The following is a 22,720-nucleotide window of genomic DNA, read 5'->3' on the forward strand; positions in this document are numbered from 1 at the left end:
ATTTGATAAGCCATCTATTTCCAAGACTCTCAGGAAACAGCATAAAAAAAAGTTCCACAAAATGCTAGCATATTATTTTAATCCCAAGAGATGTTTTTTGTTCCACACAGGTGTGGATCAGGAAATATGCCTCAGAGTGTTTCAGAACAGGAGTTCTGCTGGATATTAATGGAAAGTATGGGGCAGGAGGAAGAAAATCAGTACTTTGTAAAATTCTGGGCCAGATGCAGTGGTGCATGCCTGTAATCCCAACTACACAGGATTTGAGCACAAGAGTTCAAGCCCACCCTGGGCAACAAAGTGAAACCTCCATCTCAAAAAAACAAAAAGAAAAAAGAAAATTCTGGGTTATACAGAGCTAAACAGGTTACTTCATTACTCAGAACCATTCAGAATCTTTAAAACAGAAATTTGCTTTGTAAATCTCCAAGATGGAGAGTTTTAAATTTACTTTATATATATAAAAATATACTTGATATATACTTGATATATATAATATATAAATATACTTGATATATATAATATATATATAAATATACTTGATATATATATGTAATATATGTATAAATATACTTGATATATATATATATTTTGCCATGGTACATCTTACAGAGCAGGAGTTCTCAACCTTGACCACACATATTGGCATCATATATGCAGTTTTTCAAAATCCCAATACTCTGACTTCACCCTTGATCAATTACAGCAAAATTTCTGGGCACAGAATCTAGGGATCAATAGTTTTTTAAAGCTCCCCAGGTATGCAGATAAGTTTGAGGATCAACATAACTTTGAGAAACACCTGTAAATTCTAGCCTCTTCTCCAAGCTTTAGGAAAAAACTAAAGGGATAGGACATCCAATGTTCACAGCTTTATTCCATTAATGTCAGCACATCACCCTACCTAACCTTACCTCCAGACTTAGTCATTATTTTTCATGCCATGCTCTCTGGATATGTCTTCAAAACTAGATCCCTGGATGTTATTTATTGTCAGCATAATTTTATTCCCTGTTTAATTGTATATGTCATTTTATTTTTTATTTATTTATTTATTTATTTATTTATTTTTTGAGATGGAGTCTTGTTCTGTTACCCAGGCTGGAGTGCAGTGGCGCGATCTTGGCTCACCACAACCTCTGCCTCCCAGGTTCAATCAATTCTCCTGCCTCAGCCTCCCGAGTAGCTGGGACTACAGGCACGTGCCACCATGGCTGGCTACTTTTTTTTGTATTTTTAGTAGAGACAGGGTTTCACTTTGTTGGCCAGGCTGGTCTCGAACTCCTGACCTCAAGTGATCGCCCACCTCCCAAAGTACTGGGATTACAGGCGTGAGCCACTGCGCCCGGTCTATATGTCATTTTAAAAACTGGCTTTTAGGAGATTTAGGAATTATCACCAATACTAAAAAACTTACCAACCTGATACATATGGACCAATAAACAAAGAAATAAGTATAAAATGAATTTAAAAGCGCAAGAGACATCTTAAATAAGAATTGTACAATTTAGATTGGTTATCTTTTCAATGTTTTGTGGGACTTTAAATTTTCACAAATACTGTTTTGTGAGCACCAATAATGTAGATTTGAAAACCACTGCCACTGACTGCCATGAAAACAATCTGGACATTCCACTAAGGGTCACTGGTCTCCTGGGGTTTTAGATAAGCTGAGATTAATATGACTTTGTTTGCTCAATAGTATACACTATAATTGAGTAGTACACTGAAAGGAAGAGAACCTAAAAAAATTCATACCCGGTTTGTCAATTCAAACTCTGCTGAGTCTGACCCCAGAACTGAAAGGCCTCTTGTTCCCTTGAAGGCTAACTGCCAAGCCAACACTGAAAATGGATGATTCAAAGAATTAAGGTAGATGAAAAACACCCCTTTCCCCTGATTTTCACCTAAAGTCACTGTTAATCAACACATTGGCTATTCTCAGTAAAAGTGAATACAGTTTTTGACACAACTACCCTCCAATTCAACAGAACATCCTAAGACTGACTCACAAGTGACATCACAACACTCATTGCTGTCACACAAGCCAGAAATTCAACTATCTCTAAAGTCAACTATACTTAATTTAATCAAGAATAGGCAGTTAAAGCTACACAATTCTCATTTTTTGTTAATTTTAACAAGGTGAATAGAATCTAAGTAGGAATAAAATCAGATCATCCTTTTGGTTATAATAATGTACCCATACTGTGAACTTCGTATTATATATACTACCTAACATACCATTATACAACTTATGCCATACGAATAAATAAACATAGCACCTAAAATCAGTGCCTGAATTGCTGTTCTCCAGTTTTCATCCTAACATGAAAGGCATTCCATGGGGCCTATTCCTAACATCTTCTCCTACCCCTCCATTTCAGAGTTAAACCTCCTTCCTCAGTATTCCCATAACACCTCTCTCCTAATTCTAACAAAGCACTGTAACTGTTTTACACACCTATACATGTATACAGACTATACACTGAGCTCTCCTGCAGCAGGTACCAAGTTGTCCTAAACATCTTTTGATCCATAGGACTATCACAGTGACGGGCACTGAAAAAGCAATAAATATATTTTAGTATACTTGCTCCCTCAGGACACAATAGGAAAAGAACCAACCACAGCCCTCAAGAGAAGAGTCAGCCATGCAAACAAATAATTATAATACAAGGTGTTTGCTTTAACGTTGTATGTAGCCTTGTAATACATAAAATGTAATAGGGAATCACAGGCAAAGGACCTGCCAAGCCTCTCCAGAAAAATGAGGAAGGCTTTACAGAAGTGACTGCTCAGAAAAATGTTTGCAAAGTGAAAAAAATTTGAAAAACAGCATTATTTAAATTCACAGTAGCCATAAAACTCTTTTTATTAGAAAGAAACTAAAATATATAGCACAAATGGGAACACAGACATTTCAGTGAAAACTGCATATGAACATACCAACCACACCTTCAACAAGCCTTCAAAATCATCTTCATTTTTAAAAAATTTTAAATAATAAAACAATTACATCCAAATAGAAATTTCTTTAAGGCTTCTCATTTTTAATTAAAAGTGTTAATATATCAGCAGTTGAAAAAATCTAGACAATGAAGACAAGTGTAATTTCATAAGAAATGGGATTTTTTTTTTAAACCTGGTGATAATAAAACCCAGATTATAATGAAGGTCAATGCTATGATGGCTGCCCAGAATTTAGTATGAGGATGATTCTTGATAGAAGTCCATTAGTCTTAGTTGGCCTGAACTGTAGACTAAAAACAACTCACATCTTATCTTAGCATAATAAAAAAATTAAGTTTCCAGAAAACTAGTAGTATTCTTTCAACTAAATTCTTCACTAAATTATAAATGCACTACTTTGTGGTATTTTCTGTTTCAAATGTATGATTTATGAAGATTCTAGATTTAGAAATGAAGCTCAATGTAAATACAACTCTTGGTATCCTAAGATATCAAAAAGATAGAACTTAGAGTTACATTAAAAGGCATACTTTTAGTAGGAAATGGGTGCATATCTTCATTTACTTATACGTGCATAAAGAAATTCTAGACTGATATCAAATCAACTAATACCAGAAGTTACCTGGAAAGGACTAGATAGATGAGGATCAAGGATGGGAGGGATAATTTTCACTTAAACCTTCCTATAGATTTTTTAAATTTCTGAACTATGTTAATGTATTTATATTTTCAAATATTTACATAAAAGTATTTGAGTGAAAAATATTTGAAAAATAGGCTATAAATTTAGTATTTATGTAGAATTGAAATCAATTCTATGTTAAGTAGTATTAATTATCTTACTATCTTTTCTTCTATTCTGGTATTATTATTTAAAAATTCTAGTTCTTGACTGGGTGCAGTGGCTCACACCTTCATCCCAGCACTTTGGGAGGCTGATGCAAGCGGAGCACTTGAAGCCAGGGGTTCAAGAGCAGCTTGGCCGACATGGCAAAACTCCATCTCTACTAAAAATACAAAACTTAGCCAGGCATGGTGGTGGGGGCCTCCAATTCCAGCTATTCAGGGGGCTGAAGCAGGAGATTCTCTTGAACCCAGGAGGCAGAGGTTGCAGTGTGCCACTGCACTCCAGCCTGGGCGACAGAGTAAGACTCTGTAATAATAATTACTATTACTATTAATTATGTTACTAACAGTAATAATAGTATAATGCTAACAACAAGAAAAACAAAAATCAAACATTGCACTAGGCAGAAGGATAAATTTATTACTTCATTTGATCCTTAGTTTAGACCTGAAGCCATTTTACAGATAAGGAAACTGTGGCTGAGAGAGGATAAGTAATTTGTCCAAGATACTTATTTACTACAGACAGCAAAAAGCAGAATGAGGCTTCAAACTGCTTGAAGTTTCTCTGCCTCCAAAGTATATACTCCTAACCACTTTGCTTAGAACTTAGAATTACCAGCATTATTACCCCTTTCTGAAAAAATAGGATTATATTTTACAAAGGACTTTCAAAGTGTAGGAGCCATTAGAAGTGGAAGGAAAAATAAGCTTTGTCTTCACCATTAAAACTTTCATCTACATTATCTGCCATTTTTTATCTGCCCTTCCACAGCTGATTACCTCAGACTCTAGGTTGCTTCAGAATATTTTCCTCTCAGGGTCCAAATCCCAATGCCTTACTCCTTGACTTCACTTTAATTAAGCACAATAGGTGTTGCTTCTTCCCTCCCCATGTCTTACTCTAACAGCTACCTCCTGTGATCTCAGAAGCAGAATGAGAATCCCTTGACTCTTAAGGGATTTAGATTTAGTCTTAATGTATTCATTCAAATATTTACTAAAAGTGCTTTTAAGTATAAGGCACTGGGGCCTGCCCTCTGAGAGTTTACAGCAGAATGAGGAAGACAGACAAGCAGAGTCTTCTCAGTCACTCCCATTCCTTTCGCTCATTGTGTTGGTTAATTATGGTAATATAACAATAATAAGCAATAAGCAATACACATGCTTGCAGATTTGGACACATAAGCAAAAAAGGCAAAAATATTAGAATCATTCACAATTCTAGCAGAGGTAAGTGTTATGGGAGTTTTGATGTATGGTCCCTTCTACTGTATGTATGTATGTATGTATGTATGTATTTATTTGAGAAACGGTATCACTCTGTCACCCACGCTGGAGTGTAGTGGGGCGATCTCAGCTTACTGCAGCCTTGACCTCCCAGACTCAAGCGATCCTCCCACTTCAGCCTCTCAAGTAGCTGGGACTACAAGCACGTACTACTATGCCTGGCTAACTTTTGTATTTTTAGTAGAGACGGGGTTTCACCATGTTGCCCAGGCTGGTCTCGAACTCCTGGGCTCAAGCTATCCACCGGCCTCAGCCTCTCAAAGTGCTGGGATTACAGCCATGAGCTACTGCACCCAGTCCCCTTCTACTTTTTAAATGAGCTCAAGTTCACCCCAAATTTTTAAAAGATCTTCTTTTGATGATACTTAGAAAACACAGTAATGAGAGAAAGGCTTCCTGGGGATGCCAGTCAGATTTGTGTGCCAAACTGGTGATTTAGGGTCCCCACTAAACAGGTGCTCCTGAAGAATCTTAGAGGGTCTTATTCTATATCCCCAGCCTCTGACATGTGACCAGAGCTCAATCACTGCTTATGAAATGAAAGAATGAATGGATGAATCAATGATGTAGATTACTGAAATCCAACAAATCTTGACATGATTATTAGCTTATAAATGAGGCACTTTTTGTGCTTGACATAAACTGTAAAGATATAGAAAGGATTCAAAGAAAAAAATAAATTCCTACAAGAAGAAAGCTCTTTTATTCTTGCTAGCTAGGGGGATAAAACTCTACAAAATGAAATAATAAAAACTACCATCTCATTTCATTCCATATAACATAATGGTTATTATCTTAAGACAATTAAAAAACACTACAACCCAACTCTAAAGTATCAGCTCTGTAGCAAAAGTTTAACCCAAGTCTCACCAGGAGTTATACCTGAATGGAAGATAGGGGGGGTTTGAGCCAGACAGGAGTGCTCTGTAGGCTTCTTCTGGTGTCTTCTTTAAATAGATTACCTAAGACAGATAAATAGAAACATTTAGAACACCCAAGAATGACACAAAACTAATTACTCACCAAATTTGCATTTCACTTCCTCCACTTTGAGTGACAACTGTTACGGTGATAGTGTTGATCTTTACAAAGCAACAACTTGCCAACATTTCCCTTTCAGCATGAAGGTGCACAGCAGCCTTTGTCTTCTCCATGGGTAAGCTTAGAGACAGAGGGCAGATCCATGAAGAGGCCATCCCAGGCTCTTTACAAAGGCACACTGAACAGACACAATGGCAGGGACAGTTGTACCCTCATAATATACCGTGTGCTCACCAAAGACCAACGCACACCTCCTTGACCTTCATCGAAGACCTGAGGTGAGTTATTTCAGTGCCTGGTAAATTTTGAAAGACTTCTCACAGTGAGCCCAATATCCATGGGGTATCTACTGAAAAATCTGCCTACTCTTGAGGAAAGCCAGTGTTGCTCTCTAGACACTCAATAAAATCACAATAAAATGGGTGAAAATGTGTATGGGTAAGAGTATTGGAAAACATATTATCTTGGATTTTGATACCAAAGCTACTTAAATCCCTCTGGTCCAATAAGATGAACTAATCTTAAAGACACAAACAAAAAAAGGATTCCTTAAAACCAGTGAACAACTTCCAGGTAATATAAATAGATACTGAGTATATAGTATATGCCAGGCACTGTATCAGGTACTGGCACCTCCCTTAATAGAATTTATGCTTGTGGGGCAAAGACAATAATCAACAAAAATAAATACAGTCTAAGGTAAATGCTGAAAAGGAAATAAACAGGGGCCTGGAAAGCAGCTACCTGAGTCAAGGTAGTCAGGGAGGAGTCTCTGGGTGATGTTCAGGGTAAGATCTAGACTCTAGATGGGGAGAACCACAGGAAGAGCTAAGGGGAAGGAGGAATGACTATCCAGGCATGAGAATGACAAAGACAAGTTCCCTGAGGTGGGAAAGAGCTTGGTAAGTTGGAGGAAAAGGAGGTCAGTGTGGCTAGGACTGAGAGAAGAGGACAGGGGGCGGGAGAAAGCCAGGCAGTGGCCGGACTGTGAAGAGCAATACAAACCACTGGGAGAGCTCAATTTTATTCCAAGAGCAATTTAATTTTTTAATTCTGAGCCAATGGCATTGGTCCTTTTCCTCTATAGTCAGAAACGAGCTTAATTCCTACAATCTTCTCTACCTAAAATTAGTGGCACTATTTCCTTAGTATGTCCCAACATCAAAACCCTATGCATTTCAATGACAAGAATGGCAGAGTCTTGGTTCTTAACAGTAGGGTTTTCCTCTACTTACAAACCTTCTTTGAGCTTTAAGCTATTTCACTAGGAATATATTACATGTTTACTTATTAATATTTCAGGACTAGAAAACGAGTCCATTCTGAGTTTTCTAAAGAAAGAAAAATAAAACAAACAGATTAAAAATACTAACTTTAGTAACAAAACCCCATATTCATTTGGCAAGTAAACATGAAGGTCTGATAAAGCACACACCAACCAAAGCTTATTGAGTGTGAAACAAAAAGCAACAGAAAGGAAATAACTAAAAGTGCTGCCAGACAAGAGGCACAGATTCTAAAAATGGAGAATTGTCACTCTAGTTGCAGCTCAAATAATTACAAAACTCCATTTAAACCAACACTAGCTCTAAAGACCATTTTCAGTAACCAACATTACAACAGGTTTTACTGTACCCTAAGGGGTAGGTTATATAACAGAATTGGTTATAATGCAGTGATTTCTTAAGCCTAAAGATGCTGCAGTATTTGAAAGGTGACTGGTTGCTAAAAGGGAGGGCTGCTTGTAGAAAGCTTCTGTGTGTGGATTAGATAATTAAAGCTTAGACAACAACCTTTGAAAAACAAAAATGCATTTTCCTCCCCAGGAGCAATTACGTTAATTCCCTTTAATTTGGAGGGAGTCATTCTGCAAGAGGGAGGCACCAGCCCACATGGAATGCTTCTTTAGATTGGCTACCCCACAGGGCTTTGCTCCTCATCTTACCTGCATGACTTAGTACACATGGCCCATGTTCTCACACTGCAAGATGAGACCCTTTGTTTTTATTTTTATCCCAGTGCTCAATTATTAATAAGTGCAAAGTGAAACCCAACAGAGGCCATCTAAATTCCAGGAAGATTCCTGGGGCATCTTTTACAGGTTGACCTTTCACAACCTGAAGGTAGGCATTTGGGCAAAGTGGGGAAATGTTCTCCTGATGAGTGAGTGCATTACTGCACGAATGCATGCTGGGTCATTAAAATACCAAATTCGATTTTTCCAGGATAAAATATGTCACATATTCTTATGCCAGATCTTCTTAGACATGTCTGCTTATTAAAAAGAGAGAGAGGAGAGAGACAGACTAGGCTAGATTAAAGCTCAGAAGAAAAGTGACATTTAGTAAGAAAGGTAAGGAACTTTCCAAACTCGCATTGTTGCTGTAGGATGAAAACAGAATTCGAACAGTGGGCTGACTCCAAAGCCCACAGCAATTTCATCATATCTGCCTGAAGATATAAACTCAGTTGGTAGCATAGGTCTGGAAAAAAGGTTTCCACTCTTCCAAGTTCCTAAATGCCATTTCATTCCATTTGATCGTAAAACTTAGGTGACTTCAAACTGTTAACAGTTTGTAGTCACATTTGAGGAAAAGGGCAGGGGAAGGATCAGAAGGAGAAAGAGGAACTTTCTACCTTATATTTCTACTATCAACACATTGTCTTTTTCACAGACATACACAAATCTATTTTTTAAATGTGAAGTAAGTAAATTAGTTATGCAATGTTAAATGTGTACTCTTTCTAAAAATAAAATCCATATTTAATGCTCGAAAATTTGTTGCCAGATATTCTAATATTTCTAAAAATATTTTTGCCTTCTCTCAGCAGAATCATAAAAATATTTTCTGAATGAAATTAATTTCAAAGCATCTTCTAAATATCTTGATTTTTTCTCTTGTGCTCCTAAGGGGAAAGAAATAATATGCTGTCTACTTTTCGCTCTAGGTATTAACATATATAAACCCAAACCAGAACTTTCCCCAAACTTTTGACTAATACAACTTAACAAAAGCATTTGCACAGATAATGTTTGGTGTACCACATCATTTTAGTGGGTGGTACATGCACGACTTTGATAAAATTGCCCTACTTTTGCCAAGAAGTCCTAGAAACCATATTAATAATATAGCATTTAACATATGCTTTTATTTTTAACTGAGCAGGAGTCACCAAATTAAAGTGACTTTTTTCTGTTTAATTAACTTCCAGGTACCAAGAACTTAAATAACTTTTAGTTTCTTTAATAAAAGCTTCTTAAAGAGCCAGTATCTTAACATATATATTATCAACAGCTATGAGGTTTTATTAAACAGCATAATAAAATTTACCCTACTACAAACCAGCACAATTTATATTGTTTACCAGTAAGCCAATGTTGCCCATTAGTTAATCATGCACTTTCCCAACTTCTGCCGTAGGTACTACCATGTACTACCATTCATTCTTTTTAAACACACATTTACTTTTGACTTAAATCAATTTGATGTAAAATGTTTTATATCATTGCTATAAATGGGAAAACCCGCCACTGAGACTATACATAAATGAATATTAAAATGCATAACTCTTATAATTTTAAATATTTGTGTTTACTACACCGTGAGAAACAATGTAACAAATATCAAGTCTGTACTAATTTTATAGAGGAACACCAGACCAACATGAGAAATTATATAGAATCCTCTTAGAATTCATCTGCAAATACTTCTAAATCATTTTTTAAACTAAACCCTGCAGTCATTAAATCCTTAATACCTGCTCCAAAATAATATGTGAATTTCTGAAGCATTTTGGAATTTACAACTATATTTCTCTACTCAGATAATTCAACCTCTCTGATACACAAGGGGAGATTCTTAAAACAACAAACGGCTTCATAGAGAAGTCTCAACCAGACTCTGGGTCATGAATTTGCTAATGATCTTTCTCTGGGGACATTTGCCTCAAACTTTACTATGTTTTTAGCTTTGTTTTTAGGTGCTATTTTTCCTCCAAAAAAAAAAAAAAACCTTTTCAGCAAAGCATAACACACACACACATACACACTATATATATATATATATGTGTGTGTGTGTGTGTGTATATATATATACATAAAAGTGAAATCTGTGCCCCTACATTAATTATATTTATATTTTGTGACTTGGAAAGTGAAAATACTCTTGAGGATTCAATTTGGCCATCTGAAAGAGTATTCTTCAATTTTATTTGTTTAATATTTTACTTGTGTGAAAAAGAGGAAACAAATGCTGACAATAGCCTTTCCCAGGTAGGTGCTGCCACTGGAACATTGGCACGATAGCTTTGAAATTAACATTCCAACCATGTCTTAGTCAATTAAATTCCTTCAAAATACAATTTCCAGAAAACTGATGTTACAACTTTAAAATAGTCTTAAAGCACTATGATTTACCAAATATGGAAGACTTATGCCAAAAAAGGAGAGACTCCATTTACAAGTTTCAGACAACTAGGTTTAGCATACACAGAATACTAACTGTGGAGATTACAAAGACATCACTATGATGTGTGCTTTGGGCTGAAGCCCATTAATCAGCAGAAATGCTGAGTCCTTTCCTTAGCACTACGTAACTTACAATTATCATGCTTGCAAAACTGCAATTGAGGATGGGGGTGGGCAGATGTAAGAAGAAAATGTTTCTTTTACTGGTGAAGCTAACCAGTGCAGAGCACTCACTTGGCTTGAAACTACCGCACCCTAACTGGCTGCTCCCAACATCCCCCTTTCTCATGAGGGGTTCCTCCCAGTCAGCCAGACCCAGAATCTCAAAAGTCATCTTTGACCTTGGCCTCTCCATCACGTGATAGCCACATCAAGTCAATACCCAGACTGATTATCTCTTCACAGTCACAGTCAGTCTCTCTCTTTTTATTTATTTTATTTTAGACAGGGTCTGGCTCTGTCACACAGGCTGGAGTGCAGTGGCACAATCTCAGCTCACTACAACCTCCACCCCCAAGGCTCAAGCCATCCTCCCACCTCAGCCTCCCAAGTAGCTAGGACTACAGGTACACACCACCACATTCAGCTATTTTTTTGTATTTTTCGTAGAGACAGGCCTTCACCATGTTGGCCAGGCTGGTCTCAAACTCCTGGCTTCAAGTGATCCACCCATCTCAGCCTCCCAAAGTGCTGGGATTACAGGCGTGAGCTACCACTCCTGGCCATCCACAGTCTCTTTCAATTATGGGGTAGATCCAGGTTTGGGAGCCTGAAACACATCATTTGGGGAGCAAAGATGGAGGATACAAACATCTTTTCAAATTTTACAAAAATTTTTCCCTCCAACAGCTTGAGAGAGGGAACTAAGCAAGAAAAGGCCCTGAGTCTTAAATTTCATTAGTTCCGCAGTGAACTACCTGGACCTTTCTTCCATGACAATCATCATCACGTTATTTCAAACCCTTATCCAAACCCTTATCACCATACTCTAGGACTAACACCATTTCTCTCTGCCTCCACCTCCTGCTTACTCCAGTAGTTCCAGAGCAGGGCTCGGAAAGTCTCAACCGTGCTCAAAAAGCCCAGTCCAGACTGCCAACCCTTCACCAAGATATCGTCCCAGCCTGCCTTTTCAGGTAAATTTGTCATTTTTCCTCAAATGAACCCTACCCACTAGCCTGGACTCCTCACCCTCCCCTAAACATACCTGGTATCTCTGGTATTTGAGGTGGTGGTTGTTGTTTTTCCGGAATACTTTCCTCACCATTTCTACCTATTAGACCTATATTTCATTAGACCTAAACTCAAATACTATGTCCCATGATGCCTTTCTTCTGCACCTCAGAACCTTTTCCCTTACCCTTTAGACTCCAGAATATGACACTCAACTATAGGTGATAATGATCACAATAATGACAACAATAAAAACAAAAAGTTAACAGTATATACCATGTGCCAGGCACTCTTCTAGGCATTGTACATAACTTGGTTCATTAATCCTCACATCACCCCGAGTTAGGTTCCATTATTATTCCCATTTTCATTTTACAGGAAAAGCACTGAGAATTAGTTGCTCAAGGTCACACAGTCAATCTGGCTCCCTCATAGAAACTCATAAGCACATCCTGATGGGCCCCTCACAGCTCTTTTGTAATTAGTTTCCTTTAGACTAAAGTGGAAAGCTTCTGGATCTCAAGTAACCAAGCTTCCCATACCTTTATAAACCTTCAGATGCCTCCTGTCAGATAGATGCTCAGCAAAAAACCTATGTTTAATGAACAGCTACTTTAAACATATAAGGATAAGAATGCATCTACCCAAAAGGGTTAATTCAGCTTAATTAATAATTGGTGAATGAGATTTTAAAAGACTATATCACTACAACCATAGTGGGAATGCCCAAAAGAAGAGTAAAATTAACTTTCTCAGCCCAGTTGTATGAAAGCATCAAGCCAAATAGAGTCAATTCACCAATGATGTGCTTCAAGAGAAAGCAATAGACTGATTTTAAAAAAATAGAAGCTCTAGGTCATATGATTTGTATTTGCTTATAGAAAGTATTTAGTCAAAGCATACTCCCTGATCCAAATATTCACTCTCCCACTTCCTCTGTGTCTATTCTGAAGCCACACTCAGCCACTTCCAACATGGAATAAAACACAGCCAGCAGGAGGTGGAACAGAGCACAAATCACCACAGATGACTGTAATTCAATCAGCATATATATTTACTTAACGCTTACAATTTGCCCAGGAACCTGCACATATACGAGGGCACAGGGATAGTCTGAAATCTCCATTATGGAGCTTAAAGACACTGACTTCAAGGACTCTAAAGGGGGCTGGGAATGGCCTATGAAGTGACCAGACTCAACCTTAGCCTACCTTGCATCATCTCAGTGTTTAGATGCCACCTCCTCCATTTCCTTGGGATCACAGCTCTAAAGTGAGACAGTCTTTTTGGCAACCCAATAAGATCAGGCCCCTGCCTTATGTTCTCAAAGCTCTCTGCCTTCTCCTTCAAATTCGTATACCAGTTTGTTTCTGTGGTTATTTGATTGAGCCTGTCTCCCCAAGTAGGCTGTAAGGCTAATGACAGCAAGGTTTCCATCTCTTTTTTATCTGCAGGACTCAACACTATGCCTGGCATGTAGCACACACTCAAAAAATGATGGACGATTGCACAAATACTGGGCGTTTTATATGAGGGGAAGCATGACATAGACACAGGTTCTTTCCCCATTAGTGGCATGAAAACTAACCCTCTATGCTTCCATTGCCTTAGGTATAAACTGAGGATAATAATTGTAACTATCACATAAGGTTGTTTGTTGGGAAGAATAAATGAATTAATAATGTATGTAAAGTGCTCAAAATTATATCTAGCACATAGCTCTTCTACAGCAAGGGACAACAAAAAGTATATAAACTTTGGTCCCAAAATGTTTTTTTTCCTTTCCACCATCTGTCTCTGGGTGAATCTGGATCCACACTGTTATTATTTCTCACACCTTCACCCTAAAGCCCGTCTATGTATACAAACATCGGAATATGAGGTTGTAAATGTCCCTAATAAGACCATGATTTAGTTCAACCCTCTGATTATAGAGTACAGATGTTGATCCTACTCTCAGTTCTGCCTCTTTAAACAGCCTCCCTAGTCTCCTGATGCCTTAGTATCAACATTCATAAAATAAATGCCACTGTCCCCTGCTTTACCAAACCCATTGTCAAAATATCAGAAGATCCCTGAGGTGGGCCATGTCTTTCTGCAACAAAGTACATGAAATAAGAAGCAAGTTACTGTTACTAGCACTGTATTCACTTTTTCTATTTGAATGTCTCATGAACAAAAGGATTAGATTCCCAAGTTGGATTTGTTTTTAGGAAAGGAAAGCACTCACCAGTTACCTGCAAAGAATGAACCACACAAGTCCATGAAAAGAAGTCCAGCATAGAAAGAGAAGTCCATCATAAAAATGCACTGCAAGGCAAAAAAGTCTGCAAAAAGCTGAAACATAAAACTTTTAAAGTCTCTTCCCTGGCTCCCAAAACTTGGTTCTCAGACTTCTTAAATGTCAGGGCACTTAATTTATAAACTGTTTTTTCCTAAAGACAGCATTAATTGTGATACACAAACACAAACAAATTGTTTAATTTTGTTATTTTTAGCAACATTATTTTCTTAATCATTTCCTCCCATTATATCCAGTGACTCAGAAAACAATATCTACATTCAACTTTATAATTTTTTAAAAATAGGAAAAAGTTATACATTTCTCAAATGCATAAACAATTCCACTTTGTTCTAATTGCTTGTGGAAATAGAAATATTCAATGTTAATCACATATGAATTAGGTAAGTCAGTCTGATTACAAATCAGAAACACAACTGTATTTAAAACTTGTATTATATTCAGTCTATTTTAAATCTATCATGCTAAATAGTCTAATTAAAACAGAGTAAGAATGAATGTCTTTTGTTTCCTACAGTCTTTGGTTGAACACGTTGTAAAAGAAAGTCATTCTTCCTGTTCTTCAAGTTTTGAGTCCATTATAAATCACAGATTATGAAGTCAGCAAAGCATAAGACAATATATCTGCTTAACAAATATGGAGGCAAGGCTAATCATAGAAGTTAAGCAGAACCTGACATCAGGTCTCTACAGACATCACTTATTTCTACCCTAAAAATACTTAACAATTTTCAGTATTTGAATCCTCATGAGAATGAGGTCTAGAAATGAGTATGTTTTTTGTTTGAGGTGCTGTTTGCTCTGAAATACCCTCATGTGACATCTCTTTACAGTTTAATTTGAAGCTGGGATTTAACATACAGTCAACAAAGAGCAGACTTTATTTATTTGACAATTCGTTTAGAATAGAAATACTCTCTCACCCCTCTCATGGGTATAATTAGAGTAAAACCAGTGGGAGCTTTTTGATGGGCAATTTAGGGAGAATGGCAGACAATATTAGCCATGTGTGTCTTCCCATCTAATTTGATTACAACCAGAATTTTCATAATCAGCCTAAAAAGATATCCTTCCAGAACTGACAGCTACAGCCAGCACAAATGCACATCTCTTGCTAGCATTGTCTCAGTCACACAATGCTTCTCTTCTGCCTGAGGTGAGTTCATGTACCAGCATAGACCTCACTGAGCTGGTTGTGTGACAGTAAACTAGTCCAACCCCTTATAAAGCAAACAAAGGAAACACCAAGCCAATGTTCTTAATACACAGAAACCTAAAAGGACACGTTAATGGGGGAAAGGAGAAAATGTGTCGCCCCAAAATAACCTCAGTCCCTTAGTCTTACGCAAGCTGAGCAAAATACTGTTATGTTACAACATGCAGCTAAATATAACCCTGTAGAACATTTATCATTCATCATCAAAAGGTAGTCCTTATATAAAATGCAAAAACAGACTCACTCCAGAATATCACTTGAATAATACATACTCCCAAACTGAATGGTTTCATGTTAAAAACTCCTGGTGCTGAGTTTCACTGCTTACTTCTGGGTATATCATGAGCTTCATTTCATAAAACTTTCCAAATGAAGAAAGAAAATGAAAAAAAGTATGTTATTTAAACCCAGGACTGAATTGGATCAAGTTTACAAGGCAAAGAACCATAACTTTGTAATGAAGATGGTGATGCAGATCCACTGTAACAGACCAGGACTGGATGTTTAAATCCTCTTAACACCTGTTAGCAATTATAGAAAGTCTTTAAATTGCAAACACATTATACTCCAAACATTTATTTGTAAAAGATAATATGGGGTTTTTTGTTTTGTTTTGTTTTTTGTTGTTGTTGTTTAAAGTAGAGATGGGGTCTTACTATGTTACCCACACTGGTCTCAGGCAATCCTACCACCTTGGCCTTCCAAAGTGTTGGGATTACAGGCATGAGCCATTGTGCCTTGCCAAGGATAATATTTTGACTTCTGGAAATATTTTCCCAAAGACAAAATCTTAAGATTTTAAGTTTCCTAAGCTAGTCCAAAAATGATAATATATTCAGTATTATCATTAAAATCATATATCTAAAATAAAATGTAGTAGAAGACACTATTTTCAAAATTAAAACTAAAATAATTAAGTAAGTGTGTTAGTTTCTTAAGTTAATTATCTTCCCTCAATGCTAATACTTGAGGGAAAGCTAAATTAGAAAAACTTGAAGAAATCAAGGAATACATCTATAATGGCTTTAAAGTGAACCCTGAATTATTTCTAATGTTTTGATTGGTACTTAATTATATACAATTCTGCTTCAAAATGCATAACTTTCCTCAGTATTTGGCATTGTGATTACAGCTGATTTCAAATCTGAGGCAGTGGAAAGCAGGGCAAATATGAGAGGAAATTTTCTTGCTGTCACTGGAAGGAAAGTAATTGAGGAGAAAAGTGAACAAGAAAGATCATAAACTTTCTGGGAATACACAGGAGAAAGCCTACCAAACTTGCCAGGGATGGAACCCAACTTGTGGGGGTTGCTTCCCATGTACTTATGGCAACTTTAGGCAGTCTGTTATCGCCTCGAAGAGAGAAGGTGGTAGACCAGCAACCCAATGTATTTATTTTAGTAACTAGAGTATATACTTAAGGAACTGTACATATAATTGTTTTTAAAATTAAAATTTTAAGAAGCCTTTTCATATATAGTCATCTTATTCTTTTTCAAATTTCAGGAATTTTGCAGGTGAGATGTTATCCAAACTTCTAACACAAAAGCCACAAAGCATGTGAACTAAATCTCAGGTCTAGAATCATAGTAACTTGTAAGCTACTGTTCTTTGAACTCACTCAAGAATAGAAAACTAACAACGCACACAAACAAGGAACTGGTTGTTCTCTTCCAGTATTTACAAGAGTTGTTGCTTAGAGAAAGCAGGAGAAACAAGAGTTTTGCCCATCAGTCAGGTGTTTGCAGAAAAGATTCTGTGGCAATTTTTCTGTGCATTAGCCCCAACTGTTCAAACATGTGCCACATGACAGTATTGTCCTTCGAGAAGATAACAGAAATTAATCATCCTTTTTTCTCTTTTTTTTTTTTCCTTTTTGACAGTTTTGCTCTTGTCACCCAGGCTGGAGCGCAGTGGTGCGATCTCAGCTCACTGCAACCTCCATCTCCCGGGTTTAAGTGATTCTCCTGCCTCAGCCTCCCAAGTAGCTGCAGAATTAATCGTTCTTAAATGTGCATAGATTTTTTTAAGTAAACATGTTCTCTACATACTTTAGCTTACTAACTTCCACAAACAGCAGAACTGAAACAATTACAGCTTAAATAAAAGTAACTTAAACCCAATCAACAGATCTATTGCATACATACTATATATATATATATATAAATACAGGAAGTTCACCCACCTTCCCTGCAGTAACTGGGAACTTCCCTCCTATTCTGGCTCACTACTGTAGGCAGACCTCACTACTTCCAGAAAACAGCCAGCCTGTTTTCACCCTGGCCAGCAATTTCTCACCCCCATCTTCCTATGAGCAACAAGACTTGCATGGCAGGTTTCCTGGTAGTACGGAAAATGAGGAAGGAGGAAGGAAAAGGAGAAAAGCAGAGAGCTTTCCACAGTTCTACACACCAGGTAATTCATTTCTTCATTTAGAAAAGACTTACCAGTACCAGGCACCACGGATAATACCAAGAACAAAGCAAGTATGTTCCTGACCTCATGGCATATTCCTTGTATATCATTTCAGATCTAATCCCAGGAGATCCCCACTTTAAGTACTCCTCACAAAAATCTTTAAAGGTTAAGTAATCACAGCATTATGGCAGAGTAGCATAAGAGAAATCGGAACGATACAGATAACTGTACCATGGAGAGCTTCAAGTGACATTCTAAAAGGTGAGTTTTTAAAGTGTTTTTAAGTGTACATCAGGTCATTTCAGCTCCCTAAGAGACCCACAGGTCACGAAGAATAAAATTCGAACTTGCTCTCACATACAAGCCCTGGCAGAGACTTTGGCTTCATCGCCTGCATTATAGCCTTTTTAGCCACAGCAGCTTTGTCTTGGTTCCTCAGCCTTTCCTAGTTCATTCCCACTCTAAAGCCTTTGTATGTGTTGTTCTCTGCCTAGAATGTTCTTCCTCTTTATCAGCATCACCACCCCAAAGAGGGTATCTCTGAACTTCCAATCTGAAGTAGCCAGCCAGTCACCAGCACATCACCAGCTTGCCATTATCACTGACCTCTTATTTGTTTGTTTCTCCCAGCAAAATCTAAGCTCTGTCAGGACAGGGATTTTCTCTCTCTTGTCCATTACCATATCCTTAGAGCTCAGAAGGGGTGTCTGGCCCAGGTGCTCAATGACTGTTTGTTCAATGAAAGAATGAACAAATGAATCACACAAAAGGAGAGAGGAAAATACTATTTCCCATTAAAATGAATAAAGAGTTTTTATTAGAAGGGAAGGCCACAACAGCCCTCTACTACCCTCTTTTGACTAAACTTCCAGGAAATTCATTAGTAAGTTTTGGGCTTCAGTAAGTCAGAGTCAATTTCTGTTACACACACCGAAAAAAACTCCAACAGCCAACTAAGAAAGGAGGAAAAGGAAGGAAAAACAAACCAATAGGAGATTCCTTTCATTCTCGTGTGAAGAAAAAAAACTTTTTAAAGCAATAGGAGAGAAGTGATCAGAACACAGAAAGGAGAAAGAGATGGAACCAGTAGGAAAAACAAAAACAAAAATGGAGAGGGAAAGGTACACAGAGACAACAAGAAAGAGTGATAGAGGAGAAAAGAGGTAAGCGGTTATTCACACAACAGTGTTCCCTTGCACTATGGGTGTCGAAGTAAGCTGAGGGCTGTGAAGGTAGAGGCAAAGGACTGGAATGCCAATAATATAGGAGGCTCTTGGGCCCTTCAGTTCTGCCTCCTGTGACAAGTTAATTTATCCAGGTTTACCAGTATGGTGAGGATGGGGAGTGGAGAGGGGTGGGGTGGTTAGGTAGGTCAGGGAGAGATCTTCTCTAAGATGTATCGGTTCCTATAACTGAACAAAAAAAAAATCACTATACAGCTCTACCAGAGCAGTTCTTCAGAAGGGAAATTATTCTCCGCATTGCTAGAGTAACACGGTAAAAGTCAGAGACCTCCAATCTCATCCTGAAGTTCTTGTACTTAACCTGAGGTCTAGATCAACCAATGTTCCTTAATAAAAAGGAGCAGGAGGGAGATAAAAATTTTTTAAATTGAATTAATAGTGAGAATTCGGTGATCATCATCGTGGTTAAATCCCCCAAATTTTAACTGTAATAAAAGGATCTTAACAACTTTAATTTCCTCTATTAATTCAGAAGTAAAATATTTTCATCAGTACACATGTGTAAAATATAATATACTTTATAAACACAGCCCAATGCCAGGATATTCCAAATGTTTTTGGGTTTTGTTAAAAATTTATGTATCTGGCCGGGCACAGTGGCTCACGCCTGTAATCCCAGCACTTTGGGAGGCCGAGGCAGGCAATCACGAGGTCAGGAATGTGAGACCAGCCTGGCCAACATGGTGAAACCCTGTCTCTACTAAAAATACAAAAATTAGCTGGGTGTGGTGGCATACACCTGTAATCCAGCTACCCGGGAGGCTGAGGCAGGAGAATCGCTTGAACCTGGGAGGCAGAGGTTTCAGTGAGCTGAGATTGTGCCACCGCACTCCAGCCTGGGCGACAGAGCAAGACTCCGTCTTGGAAAATAAATGATTTTAGAAACTTTTAAAATGTTATCCCCATTTTGTCACTATTTTCATTACATTTCAAAGATATGTTTCTTGGGGAAAAAAAACTAAAATAAAATTTTTTTTTCTTTTTTTTTTTTAGCCAGAGTCTTACTCAGTCACCCAGGCTGGAGTGCAGTAGCACAATCACAGCTCATTGCAGCCTCAAAGTTTTGGCATCAAGCAATCCTCTTGCCTCAGCCTCCCAAGTAGCTGAGACTACAGATATGCACCACCACACCTGGTTAATTCTTTTTTATTTTTTATACAGACAAGGTTTCACTATGCTTCCCAGGTCCCAGGCTAAAAACTTAAAATTTGACTCTGGATAAAATACGTAGCTTGCTGCTAAAACTCCAACTCACTTGCAAGTACTGACGAATTTCTCAAAATTTCAGACATTTTTGAAGGGAATATAAATACTTTACCACATTCAAACTGATGAGATTCAAGGATTCTCCAGTTCCTGTTAGGAACTGATAACTATTAGGAGAGTTATCACATATTCCTACATTCTTTGAACAGGATCGGTCCATTCCTATGTTTTAACAAGCAGTTGATTTCAAATTGAAAGCCTTGCAACTGCAACCTTGGTGACAGGAGTCAAGAGCAGGACTGGATGTGAGATATGGAATCAAAGGAGATCACTTCGGAGCTTTAAGATTTGACAGCCCTGCCGTATTTTGAACTTGCATGGGGCCTGTAGCCCCTTTGTTTTGGCCAATTTATTCCACTTGGAATGGCTGTACTTACCCAATGCCTGTACCCCCATTGTATCTAGGAAGTAACTAACTTGCTATTGACTTTATAGGCTCATAGGTGGAAGGGACTTGCCTTGTCTCAGATGAGACTTTGGACTATGGACTTTTGAGTTAATGCTGAAATGAGTTAAGACTTTGAGGGACTGTTGGGAAGGCATGATTGGTTTTGAAATGGGAGGACATGAAATTTGGGAGGGACAAGGAGTGGAATGATATGGTTTGGCTGTGTCCCCACCCAAATCTCATCTTGAATTCCCACATGTTATGGGAGGAACCCGATGGGAGGTGTCTGAATCATGAGGGCAGGTCTTTCCTGTGCTGTTTTTGTGAAAGTGAATGAGTCTCATGAGATCTGACGGTTTTAAAAAGGAGAGTTTCCCTGCACAAGTTCTCTTCTCTTATCTCCCGCCATGTGAGACATGCCTTTCACCTTCTGCCATGATTGTGAGGCCTCCCCAGTCATGTGAAACTGTAAGTCCATTAAGCCTCTTTCTTTTGTAAATTGCCCAGTCTCAGGTATGTCTTTATCAACAGTGTGAAAAAGGACTAACACAGGGGATAAGGAGATATTTGTTAAAGGATATAAAATTACAGCTATTAATAGATAGGATAAGTTCTAGTGTTCCATACCACTGTAGGATGACTACAGTTAACAGTAATATATGGTTTCAAATAGCTAGAAGGAGGATATTGAATGTCCCCAACATAAAGAAATTATAAATGTGTCAGATGATTGATATGCTGATTGCCTGGATCCATTCTGATCACTATATATTACATGTAGCAAAACCTCATTATGTGGGCAAAGGACATGAGCAGACACCTTTCAAAAGATGACATACATGCAGCCAACAAGCATAAGAAAAAAAGCTCAGTATCACTGATCATTAGAGAAATGCAAATCAAAACCACAATGAGACACCATCCCACACCAGTCAGAGTGGTTTTTTATTAAAAAGTCAAAAAATATAACAGATGCTGGTGAGGCTGCAGAGAAAAGGGAACACCTATACACTGTTAGTGGCAGTGTAAATTAGTTCAACCATTGTGGAAAGCAGTGTGGTGATTCCTCAAAGACCTAAAAACAGAAATACCATTCAACCCAGCAATCCTATTACTGAGTATATACCTAAAGGAATATAAATCATTCTGTCATAAAGACACATGCACATGTGCATTCACTGCAGCACTATTCACAATGGCAAAGACACGGAATCAACCTAAATACCCATCAGTGGTAGAATGGATATTTAAAATGTGGTACATATGTACCATGGAGTACTATGCAGTCATTGAAAAGAATAAGATCATGTCCTCTGCAGGAACATGGATGGAGCTGGAGGCCATAATCCTTAGCAAACTATTGCAGGAACAGAAAACCAAATACTGCATGTTCTCACTTATAAGCTGGAACTAAATGATGAGAACACATGGACACAAAGAGGGGAACAACAAACACTTGGGACAACTTGGGGATGGAGGCTGGCAGAGGGAGAGGAACAGAAAAAATAACTATTGGGTACTAGGCTTAGTACCTGGGTGACTAAATATTCTGTACAACATACCCCTATGACACAAATTTACCTCTACAACAAACCTGCACATGTACCCCTGAACCTAAAATAAAAGATTTAAGTAAAAGCATTACATGTACATTTTAAAAAAACATCAGTATGTATCCCATGAATATGTACAATTATGAAGTCAATTTAAAAAATAAAAATAAATATAAATTTTTAAAATAGCACAGACAGACACTATGTTAAGTACTGGAGATACAAATACGAGTGAGACACCACTCCTATTCAACATAGTATTGGAAGTTCTCGCCAAGGCCATCAGACAAGAGAAAGAAATAAAGGGTATTCAAATAGGAAGAGAAGAAGTCAAATTATCTTTGTTTGCAGATGACATGATCCTATATCTAGGAAACACCATCGTCTCAGCCCAAAAGCTTTTTAAGCTGATAAGCAACTTCCGCAAAGTCTCAGGATACAAAATCAATGTGCAAAAATCACTAGCATTCCTATACGTCAACAACAGGCAAGCAGAGAACCAAATAGTGAATAAACTCCAATTCACAATTAGCACACAAAGA

At 37.7% G+C, this 22,720-nt stretch overlaps 1 protein-coding gene across 9 annotated transcripts in view; it reads right to left on the reverse strand.

The window, feature by feature from the left end:
* CDC14A (cell division cycle 14A) overlaps positions 1–22,720 on the reverse strand; it is a 176,562-nt gene that overhangs the window by 90,622 nt on the left and 63,220 nt on the right. For all 9 annotated transcript variants that reach the window (XM_019035893.4, XM_019035939.4, XM_055353124.2 and 6 more), the window contains one exon: positions 5,992–6,071. In XM_019035893.4, coding sequence (XP_018891438.4) covers positions 5,992–6,071 — 80 coding nt within the window. The remainder of the gene's footprint in view (positions 1–5,991; positions 6,072–22,720) is intronic.

Source organism: Gorilla gorilla, chromosome 1 (genome assembly GCF_029281585.2).
Source record: "Gorilla gorilla gorilla isolate KB3781 chromosome 1, NHGRI_mGorGor1-v2.1_pri, whole genome shotgun sequence".
NCBI lineage: Eukaryota > Metazoa > Chordata > Mammalia > Primates > Hominidae > Gorilla > Gorilla gorilla.